Source organism: Podarcis muralis, chromosome 11, assembly GCF_964188315.1.
Source record: "Podarcis muralis chromosome 11, rPodMur119.hap1.1, whole genome shotgun sequence".
NCBI classification, from domain to species: domain Eukaryota; kingdom Metazoa; phylum Chordata; class Lepidosauria; order Squamata; family Lacertidae; genus Podarcis; species Podarcis muralis.
In genome coordinates this window covers 63,597,627-63,611,184 of record NC_135665.1, presented here as the reverse complement: position 1 = coordinate 63,611,184, position 13,558 = coordinate 63,597,627, and the positions used below count along the sequence as shown (strand labels likewise).

At 48.0% G+C, this 13,558-nt stretch overlaps 1 protein-coding gene across 2 annotated transcripts in view; it reads left to right on the top strand.

Moving 5' to 3' along the window:
• UBAP2 (ubiquitin associated protein 2) overlaps positions 1-8,586 on the top strand; it is a 58,438-nt gene extending 49,852 nt beyond the window's left edge. For both annotated transcript variants that reach the window (XM_028748328.2, XM_028748327.2), the window contains exons 21-27: positions 264-342; positions 1,099-1,313; positions 3,633-3,732; positions 4,819-4,926; positions 5,986-6,053; positions 7,661-7,852; positions 8,349-8,586. In XM_028748328.2, the coding sequence (XP_028604161.2) occupies positions 264-342; positions 1,099-1,313; positions 3,633-3,732; positions 4,819-4,926; positions 5,986-6,053; positions 7,661-7,852; positions 8,349-8,444 (858 nt within the window). In that variant the 3' untranslated portion in view covers positions 8,445-8,586. The remainder of the gene's footprint in view (positions 1-263; positions 343-1,098; positions 1,314-3,632; positions 3,733-4,818; positions 4,927-5,985; positions 6,054-7,660; positions 7,853-8,348) is intronic.
• Positions 8,587-13,558: the final 4,972 nt, after the last annotated feature.

Sequence of the window (13,558 nt, the reverse complement as noted above, 5' to 3'; positions counted from 1 at the left end):
GAATCTTTCCAATAAGTGTGCTGCTGTTCTTGTTTCTTAACCCTTGATTGGTGCATTGTTTGTGCCTTGGTGGAAAAGGCACTTTGGCCGTGTTCAAATAAATGCCTGCTTAGGAGTAGCCCCATGTGGGGCAAGATGCACGTTAAGGACACTTGTTTATTTTCCTTGCAAAGTGCTCTGGCTAGTAACAAAAGGCTGTGCAGAGAGATCCTAGCTGGTTTCACTGTGAATCTTAAACAGTGCTGATGTTGGTTTCTCTTCAGGATTACTACGGAATTACATTCCCTGCTCCGGCAACCTTAACGGGCAGAGAGGGGAGCCTTGCTAACAACCCTTACTCAGGTGAGTCTGGATCCCAAAACGTTGCCTGTGCCAAGTGAAGAAGGTGATGCTTTGCTCATTGTGGCTGCCAGGTTTGCTGGTTCCATCTTTTAGGAATAAAAGTATGTATGCACCTGCAGAATTCATGCTGCCAGACCTATGACTTAATATAGACGTTTACTTTCACGGGGGTGGGGAGGGACATGCTTGTGAGCTTGGTGGAAGCATTAATTAATTAATTAAACATATATACCGCCCTTCATCAAAAGATCTCAGGGCAGATTCGCAGTATCTTTCTGGCCAGCGTTAGGAATAATAATAATAATAATAATAATAATAATAATAATAATAATAATAATTTATTATTTATACCCCGCCCATCTGGCTGGGCTTCCCCAGCCACTCTGGGCGGCTTCCAAAAGAATATTAAAATACATCAAACATTAAAAGCTTCCCTAAACAGGGCTGCCTTCAGATGTCTTCTAAAAGCCTGGTAGTTGTTGTTCTCTTTGACATCTGGTGGGAGGGTGTAGATCTCTGGGCTTGATCCTGCTTGGCTGCAGCACTAAGATGAATTGAGGGTTGAGTATAAGGTGCGTACACTTAACAAAACTCACCTGTTCTATAAATGCAATTCAGTATTGTTAAATTTATGAAAGCGGAAAGATTTGGGCTTCACCCCTCTGTAAGGTCCTCTGGTGGCCTCTAGGTCTGCCTAGATCCTTGAGTTTAGATAGCCACCTGATCTCCTAATGGGCTTTTTCTTTTTCTTCCCAGGTGATGTAACAAAATTTGGTCGGGGAGATGCTGCCTCGCCCGCCCCAGCCACCACTCTCGCCCAGGCTCAGCAGAACCAGGCACAGACTCACCACACGGCTCAGCAGCCCTTCCTCAACCCCGCGCTGCCCCCCGGGTACAGCTACACTGGGTTGCCCTATTATGCCGGCGTGCCAGGAGTCCCCAGCGCATTCCAGTATGGGCCCACGATGTTTGTAAGTCACGGGGGGGGGGTCGGAAGGGGTTGCGCCTCAGCTTTGGCTTTGATTCCTCTGAAATGGTGCCTTGGGGATTCCACAAGGTGGGTGAACAGACTTTGCAGAGCAAAGAGGGATTTCGTCAGAGCGTGTGGGTTGTGGGTGTACAAAACCACACCCTCTGTGGCAGTGTGATTTGAGAGGCACCATGTTGGGCCGTGTGACAGTTCACCCTGTAAAGTTTTCTCCCAGGAAAGCTCTGAGGATGGGATGGCTTTGTGTTTGGCATGCAAGGATTCACATGGTCCCCTGGTCAAAGAAGTCCTGTGGTCTCCTGGGGCTCTTCGTTCTGTGGTCACCTTTGGCCAAGGGATTTGCTGCTGTCTCATTCCTGCATTGCAGAGGGTTGGACCAGATGACCCTCAGGGTCCCTTCCAACTCTATGATTCCGTGATCCTATGATTCCTGTTTGCCTAGATTGCCTGCATTTGTGGGGGAATGTCCCTGCCAAGAGAGGTGACCTGGCATGGCTTGCAAAAAGGCATTGCCATCTGTGCTGTGAGAACCCAAGCATGTATATTTCAGCCAGAAAAGCGGGGCAGTTGGTCAGCTTTTTCAAGCCTGGGAATTGCCTCGCACCTCAGACTGAAGCATGAAATTCACTTTAGGATATTTTGGGGGTTCCCCCCCCCACTGTATGCCTTCTTTCCACTTCCCCTCCCCAAAAAGCCCCCCAATTTTTTAACAGCAGCAGCAATTGAAATGGTGTTGTTGCCACTGGTGTGAGAAGCTGTAATTCATGGTGCGTCTCCAGAGCCTGCCATTTGAAGACGAGAATGTCGGGGGATGGGACAGTATGTCACAGGATGGTTTTTGTAGAGGACAGATCTCAGGAAGTGCTGGATGAGTATGCCTGAGGAGGTCTAGAATGAGCTAGAAGCGAGTGGGAAGGCCCTGAAATGCCTGCGAAGAACACTTGAAGTTTGAATTCTCTAGAATTTAATGGAATTCAAATTGTAATATGATAAAATGCAATATAAGAAACGAAAGAAGCAATAGAAATCATAATGCATTTAGCAGAGCATATTTAGCAGTTCCTAAAGGGGCAGGAAAATCGTTAAGTGTTCCTTGGGTGGGTGGGAGATTGGGAACCACTAGACTGGAAATAAGCAAATGAATTACGGACTCAGGAAAGAACTGAGTTTTGCTGCTACAGAAAAATAAAGCACCAGTTCAGGAGAGATAGCTCTTGCGCAGACCCTTTAATTTTATGGATTTTGTGCGCTCCATATTAGGTACCTTATATTTGTCAGGACACAGGTTAAGAAAACACATCGACCCAGGTGCATAAAATGCTACGCCCGTTTTATTTGCGGTGGATGCTCAGTTCACGCAGAAAGGCAGAACAGAAGGTGGGAATAATAACTTTTGCTGGATGTTACTGGGTCCAGGAGGAAAAAAAGGTGGATCTTGCAGAATCTCCAACAAGCTCTTGATTTTAATTCTTAGGGTTTGGGTGGGGAGACATCAAGCTCCATGCTCCCACCATGATAACGGTTCACACCATTTATCAGGATAAATATATTTCCGAGTCAGATCCAGACAGATTAGTGCACCCACCTCGTGTGTTCTTTCCCTTTTGCAAAACTGGTTAGCAAAGCATGTCAGCACAGAGATCAGATCAAACGGACGTTGGTGATACTTCTTAGAATCATTGAGTTGTAGAGTTAGAAAGTCCAACCCGCTGCAATGCCAGGATCTCAGCTAAAGCATCCATGACAGATGGCCATCAAACCCCTAGGGAAGGAGTCCACCACCTCCCAAGGGAGACTGTTCCACAGCTGAACAGCTCTTGCCTGTGCTGCTCCTTAGCTCACTGCCCTTTAGGTATACAGTGGACCCTCTGGATACGGGTTTAATGCGTTCTGGGGGTCCGTGCACACCCCGGAAAATACATAACCAGAGGTGCCACTTCTGCGTGCACGCGCAGCGCGATAGAGCGCTTCTGCGCATGCACACAGTGCTCAGAGCGCTTCTGTGCATGCAATGAAATCTGGAAAAATACTTCTGGGTTTGCCACTTTCGCAACCCGAAGATTGCGTATCCAGAGAGGTACGTAACCCGAGGATCCACTGTTGTTGGGAGCTGCCGGCTGGGCACTTGGTCTCCTCCCATGTGTTCTCTGCTTTCCTGCCTGGTGTGAGTTCTCCCGCTCTCCGTTCCTTAGCAAAGTGGCACAGCCCCTTGAAAATAGAGGTGCCTCTTTGACATGCCCACCAGGTGGCAGTCAAGGCTTTCAGCTGCCGCCACTTGACTCCTTTATCTGCCTTCTTCCAGGTCCCGCCAGCGTCGGCCAAGCAGCATAGTGTCAGCTTGAACACGGCCACGACACCCTTCCAGCAGGCGACCGGCTATGGTCAGCACAGCTACGGAGCAGGTAACAGGGGAGCATAGGCTGTCAGTTCTCTGGAATGTGCAGAGCAGGCACAAAACAGCAACTGGACTTGCTGTCTCTTTCGAATGCTGCTTCTCTTATTTATGGGGAGAGGACCCCCCTGGAATGAGATGCTGCTGCTCCCACCCCCCTCTGGGATGCAGGACTTTGGAGACGTCTATAAAAAGTCAGTGAAGTTGGTGGGCAGGAGCCCTGTAAGAGTTTGTTGTGATGCCCTGCTGCTCTTGAAAGCATAGGGTGGGGTGAAGGGAGGCTGGAAGCTTCTATGGAACTAGAGTTGCTTATTTAGGCATTTGGAGGGAAGGCTTCTTTATTTTTCCAGCTCAGAAATGCTTGTCTCCAAGTCCCTCACAGTTCCCCGCAACCCAGTATCTTCCAGATATTTTGAACTTCAACTCCCATCCTCCCTGACAGTTGGCCACACCAGATGGGACTGATGGGAGTTGTAGTTCCAAGCCATCGAAAGATGGCGGAGACGTGTGGTGTGAGTGGGGCGGGCACCTCTGCTTATGGGAAGCCTTTTGAAACCAAGACCACTGTTCCATTCAAAGCCAGCGGTAGCATCCTGGGCTTTAGAGGCAGATTAAGGCTTGGCTGAGGGACGCGGGTGGCGCTGTGGGTTAAACCACAGAGCCTAGGACTAGCCGATCAGATGGTCAGCGGTTCGAATCCCCGCGACGGGGTGAGCTCCCGTTGCTCGGTCCCTGCTTCTGCCAACCTAGCAGTTCGAAAGCACGTCAAAGTGCAAGTAGATAAATAGGTACCGCTCCGGCGGGAAGGTAAACGGTGTTTCCATGTGCTGCTCTGGTTTGCCAGAAGCGGCTTAGTCATGCTGGCCACATGACCCAGAAGCTGTATGCCAGCTTCCTCGGCCAGTAAAGCGAGATGAGTGCCGCAACCCCAGAGTCGGCCACGACTGGACCTAATGGTCAGGGGTCCCTTTACCTAAGGCTTGGCTTATCTCAGAGCCACCAGAAAGCAACGCCTGCACAAGATGTGATTGTACTTTAGGCACAGATGTGGTCCTGCCAGGAATCAACACATCCCACTTCTTGTGTTTTCCTCCAGGCTACGATGACCTGACGCAGGGGACGGCAGCTGGAGATTACAGCAAAGGGGGATACGCTGGGTCGGCGCAAGCACAAAACAAATCCTCTGGCAGTGGACCAGGAAAAGGTAATGTAGCCGTTGATGTAGGTACCTTCTCTCCCTCTGTTGCATCAGGAGACCCAGAGCAGGGACTTTTATGCACATTACTTAATGTTCCATCAGGCTCCCCCTTCAGCTGTCATCTGCAGCCACCGTTCGTCAAGCTGTAGAGGGAGGTAGGATTGCAGAACCTTGTAATCGGCTCTGTTGAAAGACTAGCATCTTTTGGCTTCACCTCTCACTGAAATTTCGATAGTCGGCCACTGGGGGAAGCCCTTTGAATGACTTCGAGAGTGCCTTACAGTTTTTGAAATAATTACATGTAGGCATTGTTTTGTAGTTCCCATTCAGAGAGCTTTCTCCAGTTCCTTCCAGGCTGAAGAGATGCACTTTATCTTTTCTCAACTAAGTGTTGCAAGATTAAGCAAACCTCAGCATGCCTGGCCAGAACAAAGGGTTGAGGAAGACAACCTGGCCCCTGCAAGCAGGACGTGGGAGCTGAATGGCCATTGTGTGCTCCTGTCCATGGCTGCTGAGAGCCATTTTATTACATGCATGGCCACTGACGTTTTATTTTACCCTCCTCTCCTCCTGCAGAAGACACAAATATGCACATGACAGTGTCCTCCTTTGCCATTGATTTGGAGGGCTCAGTCCATGTGCAGATTCTCTCCTCCCCTCTCCTCATGGAACACGTCTTGCCTCCCATCTTGTAAGTTGCATTTTGCTGCCACAGCTAGCAGCTGCCTTCCATGAGTCTGTCAACATATATTCTAATTGCAGCTTGAAAGAGCAGCAGATCCTTCTGGGGTTTGGCAGGAAGAACTGAGCTCAGTGCTCCAAAGGGTGAATATCACCAGAGACAGTTTTTGGGCGGTATAAACAGTGCGGCGACTGCAGGGGACGCCACAACTATGCTTTGGAACGGAGCGCGTTCGCGAATTTTCGCATTGCACAGGGCACCCCGATGCTTGAGAGCCCAGAGTCCGCCACTGACATCAACCGTGAGGCTTGAGAGATCCCGTTGCCTTTGACAGTTTTGATAACTCATTGTTCTCTCTTTTTCTTCCCTCCACCCCCCCTCAGGTGTTTCTGTGACCTCAAGTAACACAGGTGTGCCTGATATTAGTGGTTCAGTCTACAATAAGACTCAGGTGAGGAACTGCCATGTGCCCAGCCGCTTTTGTGCCTGGGGTTCTGCTTCTTTTGACTCTCCCAGCCGTTGGCATTTTGACATCCCTGTTGGTGGGTCATCTTCTGGCTCTCTTTAGGTGCTTCTGCACAGAGACCTTGGTGGGAGTCTATGCTGAGGCAGAGCTGACTTCTCTCTCTTGAAAACATCTGGGGCTCTGTCTGGGCAGCTCATCTGCCCACCCCACCCCCAGACAAAAACACTGATCCCACAGTTACACCCTTGCCCATGTTTCTGTGCTCCACACATGTGGAATCTGATAGTGACAACTCTTGATGGCCCCTTTCAAGCTCCATGTGCAGAGAAATGATTGCACACATACACAATGCTACAGAAATAAAACAGAATAAGCACAGAGGTACAATTCAGCATAACAGATAAAACCATGATCAAGGTGACTGGAGTCACATGCCTAAATTGGACAAATAAAAATGTCCATCACCAGGCACAGAAATGACATCAAAGGGGAGGCCTCCATCCACAGAACAAGTGCCATTGCTTTGAATGTTGCTCTAGCCCAGAGGTGGTTAACCTTTTTTAAGACTGAGGGCTGCATGCACCCTTGGCCAGCCTTCGGGGTCTGCCTGTGCACGCCTCCTTCCTCCAGCTGATCTCTACAGATCTTGCCATGCGCCTCCTCCACAAGGTGGCAACGCAGGAAAGGGCCTTTTCCGTGGCGCCTTCATTGCAAATCGTTAGCCGCCAGGCAAAAACAGGCTTTTTAAAAACTGGGTACTTGGAGGGTATTGTTTTCATTTGTTACTGTGTTATGTATTTTTATATTAAAAACTGCACTCTTAATTCTAGGATGAAGGATATAGTATAGAGATTTAATTACTCTCTTTTTTAAAAATCTCCAATGGGGGTGGGTAAAGAGGCATTATTACTCTCTCTGCTCATCAAATGATTGACGTGGTAATTGTGGAGGGGGCAATGTGCAGCACCTTTTTTTTGTTTCCCCACTGGCAGCATACATAATCTGGTTTCCCCCATAGGAGCCTTTTCACTCCCTGAACCTGGGATTGCCCCCCCCCTTCCCCAGCTGTATCTGCCCCAAACTGAGCCTTGCCAGTGGAACATTTCTGAAGTGGAGCCCTGGTTGTTCCAAACAGCCTTCAAATCAGAACTCTGGTTGCGGATAGGTAAAGGTACCCCTGACCGTTAGGTCCAGTCACAGACGACCTTGGGGTTGCGACGCTCATCTCGCTTTACTGGCCGAGGGAGCCGGCGTGCAGCTTCCGGGTCATGTGGGCAGCATGACTAAGCCACTTCTGGCGAACCAGAGCAGTGCACGGAAACGCCATTTACCTTCCCGCCGAAGCAGTACCTATTTATCTACTTGCACTGTGTGCTTTTGAACTGCTAGGTTGGCAGGAGCAGGGACCAAGCAACAGGAGCTCACCCCATTGCAGGGATTTGAACCGCCGACCTTCTGATCGGCAAGCCCTAGGCTCTGTGGTTTAAACCTGGTTAGATCTCTGGTTGCAGATACTGGTTCTGTAATAAGGGTTCGGAGAGAGTTCTCTTTCTGTGTGTCAAAGTGCCTTTTCTTTTTTTCTTCTTGTGCAGACTTTTGACAAGCAGGTATTCCATGCCGGCACTCCGCCCCCCTTCAGCCTGCCGTCAGCCCTGGGCTCTGCAGGGCCTCTGAACCCTGGTGCTGCCCCAGGCTACGCTCCGGCTCCCTTCCTGCACATCTTGCCTGCCCATCAGCAGCCTCATTCCCAGATGCTGCACCACCACCTTCAGCAGGACGGGCAGGTGAGTTGCCCAGGGGGCAGAAATGCAGTTACATCGCCTTGAGAGGCACCTGAGAAGTGCAAGACTGGGGAAAGACCATATTTTTTTGCTCTATAGGACTCACCTTTTCCCTCCTAAAAAGGGGAAATGTGTGTGCATCTTATGGGGTGAATGCAGGCTGCACAGCTATCCTAGAAGCCAGAACAGCAAGAGGGATCGCTGCTTTCGCTTGCTGTTCTGGCTTCTGAGATTCAGAATATTTTTTTTCTTGTTTTCCTCCTCCAAAAACCAGGTGTGTCTTATGGTCTGGTGCGTCTTATAGAGCGAAAAATACGGTAGCTCTGCAGCAGATTGATTTTTGGGGGGTGGGGGAGAGAAAAAGAGGGTGTCCCGTTGCACGAGCGGAACCCTGTTTGCCCAGCACGGAGTGCAGCCCCGAGGGATGATGGGGACAAGGTGGTCAAACCCAGAGCCCCCTCTGACCCGCCCAACTTCCCCTCCCCTTCTCTCTTTCCAGGGTGGATCTGGTCAACGCAATCCACCAAGCGCCCTGCAGCAGAAGTCTCAGGCTACCAAAACCGCCTATGGAACGTCTCCATACTGGACAAATTAACCCAACACAGGAGGAGGAGGAGGAGGAGAAGGGAGGGAAGACGCCCACTTCTCGGACTCCCACACCTGCCAGGAGACAATCCGCTAGGAAGGGGTGGGGGGTGGGCTTGAGACAAGGCAACCAAGCGCTCAGCCCAGGCAGGGCAGATCCACACCCCCTTCCTTGTGCGCGCGACTCACCTGCTTCCTTTATGATTTGCTGTTGTATGTAATATATTTATGTATGTATTTGTAAATGTAATAGAGCCTAATGGTGGTTTCTGCATTTTTTGAAGCCTGTTTATTTCCTTCCTTAGAGGTAGCTTGGACACAACACTTACCCTTTCTCTGAACTTTTTGTATTTTTCTGAGGATTTTTTTACATTTTCAAAGGACACAGTGTGCCATTTTCTTTCCTTTTTTACATTTTGGAACCAGAGGCTTGATTCAAAAGCAGGTCTTAGCTCAGGCGAGTTCGTCAGACTCACAGGAAGAACCAGGTGCTGGGTTTTGCCTCCTCCTAGCTTTGTACCTGACATCTTGCTTTCTGAAGATTACAAGGAGCCGCCCTCCTCCCCTTCCTGCCAGCACAAGGATTTAACATTCACAAGAAGTCCCATTGCAGGTTGCCGCATCGCCCCTTTTTATTGAGTTTTTAAAACACAAAAGCTACAGTGCTGTCTCCGCCACTGTTCGTTTTTGCAGCCAGCGCATATGGACTCTCCATCACATCCCAGAACTTTGTGTCTGCCAGTTGGGCACAGCAGTGTAGCTGTTCTGTAAATAAGAAGGTGCGAAATAATTGTGTTTTGTAACTTGGCCTTTGGCTTCATGCCACAAACCTGAACTGGCTTGACAAGAACCAGTGATGTCTCCTTCTGCCCCTCAATTTTGGGGGTGGGGGCAGGGAGATCAGAGGGGTGTTTGTGGGAAGACACCTCATTCTTCCTGTCCTACACCAACACAAGTGAATGTTTTAGAAATTTCATTTTTTATCAGCCTGAACTCCACCTAATAAAAGTTCTGAGCGTGTCAGTAGTGTTTGCAGAATCAGTTGTCTAAAGTCTTCCCCTCCCACCATTACCCTTAGCCCCTTAGCAGTTCTTAAGAGCGAGAGAGAACCATGACACTCTCTTGGCATCCTATTAAGTCTTCAAGGTGCCACAAGACTCCTGGTGGTTTTAATCGTTAGCAGTTTTTCATCCTGGGTTGCCAGTGCGGCACCAGATCAAAGTTATAGTCCTAAATGTCTGGAGAGGCAACAAATTGAACTCTGGACCCACCAAGTAAGGCTCTAGTGTAGCTCAAAATGGGCACATTGGGTGTTTATTCTACTTTGGGTATCAAAATACTATGGAACCTTTGAGCAAGGAAGGTTAAGGAACATTAGTAAAGGTAAAGGGACCCCTGACCATTCGGTCTAGTCGTGGCTGACTGGGGTTGCGGCACTCATCTTGCTTTATTGGCCGAGGGAGCCGGCATACAGCTTCCGGGTCATGTGGCCAGCATGACTAAGCCGCTTCTGGCAAACCGGAGCAGTGCACGGAAACGCCGTTTACCTTCCTGCCGGAGCGGTACCTATTTATCTACTTGCACTTAGACGTGATTTCGAACTGCTAGGTTGGCAGGAGCTCACACAACGGGAGCTCACACCATCGTGGGGATTCGAACTGCCGACCTTCTGATCGGCAAGTCCTAGGTTCAGTGGTTTAACCCACAGTGCCACCCGTTTTAATGTTAAGGAACATTAAAATGCACTTAATTTTTTATCACACCAAGTCCCCTTTCGTTGCCTTTAGGTTGCTGTATCTTCCTCCATAGCAGGTATGGCTATTAACCCATCCAGCCCACCAGTCTACTCTTGCACAGAGGTCTTGCCCATTACTTGGCTGCCCAGTCCTTTTAGCTAGAGATGAAGTCCAGCTATTCCACCACCACCGGGAAGGATCCAGTTCTGGAGAATGCATGCATCCCTATACTGGGCATGTGGAACCAGTGGCCCTGCAGATGTTGGGCTTCTGATCCCATCAGTCAAGACAGATTCAACCGTCGGGGATGATGGGTGCTAAATTCAGTAACATCTAGCAGGCTGCAGGTTCCTTACCCTGCCAAAAAGGGTTTCTTTTTAGTTATTCCTGTTTTGCAGGTATGAAGCAAGTAGAGAAGGAAGTTTTATGTTAAGAAAGCTTACGTTCTTAACCAGCTGTGAACTAAAGCACCAAACTCTAGCTTTTATTTTACAAAATGCATTGCAAAGTGCTTTTGGATGCTCAGCAGCGACACACCCACACGCTTTGCTGGAATTAGGCTTGAACGTATGCTACTGGGGGTGGTGTGGTGTGGTGTGGGGATCAATAGAAAGCTGCTGTCAAACCTAAATGACATGAGGACAAGGCCCCATGGGGTTGCATCCAGTCTCTGGGTCACCAGTTCCCCACTCATTGTAGGTTAGGCCCGTTACGTCTTCCCCAGCATAAGGCTCCCTCTTACTTATGTTTTCACCTTTCCTGCTATTGCTCCTTGCAGAGTCTTGGGTGCAAAATCATGCTGGTAAATGGAGACATCTGCAGTTCTAAAATGAGGAAATTTGCATAGCTCTTTATTTGTACAATTTATTCTCGAGGGGGGAAAAATCAGGCTTCCTTAGCATTCTTTCTGACACGTGTGCTCTTCTGTACATGGATCCACTAATGGTCACACTTCAGTACTGAAACCATTTCAGCTAACTTCTGTTTAGAACTTTAACCCACTAATGCCATCCTTAATTCCCTAAAGTGCAGCCATTTGTTTTTGTAACCTCACTGTTACACAAAAGAAGTTCTTCCATACTGTACTAGATGCAATCTCTGCCTTTCTCAGAACATAAGATAGCAAATTTCTATTTAGGCGCATTTTCAATTTAAGTAATAATTTATGGGCAGATCCACCTGAATTTATTTAACCAGAATAAGGATTTCATGTGGGAAAATTATCCTGCATAGGACGTTTACCGTACGAGCCATCACTTTCCCAAGTTCCTCTTTTACCTGCATTTTAATTCCATAATTTTGGTTTACAGTAGTATTAACCCTGGAGATACTCTTATCAATGCACACGGGACCCCTTTAATCCATCTCATGACGTAGGTTCTGCCTTCCACAAGCTTATGCCATAATAAATTAGTATTTAAATGTGCTATGTTATGTAGGGTAAACTGCATACATCTTAACATAGCACATTTAAATACTAAATTGCTCAATACCTCAATGGCAAGTTTAGGTGGTACTTTTAAGAAAACACATTTCTTTCACTTTGCACCTGAATAAGGATCAGTGCCCTAGGATCTCTTTTTCTGCTGTCACAGAGAAAGCAACTGTTGGGCAAAATCAGAACTTTTATCTCCTGGGTCAAGAGAAAGGAAGTAGCCAGAACCCTCTGCAATGGTGTAATCACAGCAGCAGGTGTTGCGGACTCCTAGGCTACAAACCACGTTTCCAAAAGCAAGGCACATGCATTACTAGCCCAATACAGTGGTACCTCAGGTTACAGACACTTCAGGTTACAGACTCCGCTAACCCAGAAATAGTACCTCAGGTTAAGAACTTTGCTTCAGGATGAGAACAGAAATTGTGCTCCGGCGGCGCAGCAGCAGCGGGAGGCCCTATTAGCTAAAGTGATGCTTTAGGTTAAGAACAGTTTCAGGTTAAGAACGGACCTCCGGAACGAATTAAGTACTTAACCCCGAGGTACCACTGTACTGAGGTTGCAAAGGCATAAAATGGATCATTCATGCAGCAAAATGCCATTTATAGCATAGAGTTCGAAGGGGCCATTAGGGTCACCTAGTCCAACCCCCTGCAATGCAAGAATCTTTTGCCCCATGTAGGACTCAAACCCACAACCCCGAGTCTCGCACTCTGCCAATTGAGCTATCCCTGGTAGGCTGACGACTATAAACAGGATGCGCACAGGAAAACCCTAGATGGGATCTATTGCAGAGGAGAGGTTTGCAACAAAAGACTATAGCAGGCATGTCCAAAGTCCGTTTCAGGGGCCTAATCTGGCCCGCCGGTCGGTTTGATTTGGCCCCTGTGGCAGTTTATTTCCTGGGGTAAAATCTTTAAAAAACTTCAACAACTTCAATCCTAAAAGCAGCTCAACAGCTTTGGAACTTTGGGGTAAAATCATAAAAGCTCAACAACAACTTCAATCCTAAAAAAAGGTTAACAACTTTGGTTGGCCTTTTGGCCGGGCCCCACGGCCCTTCACTTCATCAAATCTGGCCCTCTTTGAAAAAAGTTTGGATACCACTGGCCTATAGGCTTCCATACAACTATACCAATTGGCAGGCCAGGTTGTCTCTATGAAAAAGGAAGCTCTATTCCAAGTATCTTGGAGTAGCTGCCAGGAAGGATGCAGGATTCTTAGCCAAAGGCCCACAGAAGCTACTTGAAAGCTTGCCCTTTTTGTGGTTAAGGGAAGTATAGGGTTATAATACTGGACCTAACCACATGGGCATGTTCTCTTAACAGATGGGCCATTCTCAAAGATTTCTTTAAAAGACCAGTGAAGAAACTTAAGAGACATTCACATCTACTCATTTAATTTTAGAAAAATACCTGAAGAACATGTCTACTTAAAAAAAAAAAAAGTTTTCTTTTATTACAATTCTTGTAAGGGGTCAGTAGAGAGACTGTTCCTTCTGAAATGGCAAAAAAATTGAAAGCATGAGCTATCCTGGTGTGACTTCTCCTAATATCCTGCTGTAGCCTTCAAGGCACTGAAACATTGCTTCCTAAGTAGAAGTTTCCCAATAGCCCCTACCCTTTGCCTATTTTTTCCTGTTGTGGTTATGGTGCATATGGCAGGTGGTTTGATTGCTTCGATTTCCACATCAGTTAAGGGGCAAGGCCCTGACATACTCTGGTAATGCCTTCTTGAGTTCTGAGAGGGCTCTGGCTTATATTTGTGTGTTGGCTGCTCTGCAGATTGCTGAAACAAATGCTACCCTGCAGGCCACAAGCTGTAGGGATGGAGGAAGCTCCTGGGTTTGCTCTTACCCATTTTCTCATGAAGGCAACACCCACCTTTGGAGGGGGGGAATACATTTGAAGAGTACTGTACTATTATGGCATGAGCTAGTACACACTGCTGCTA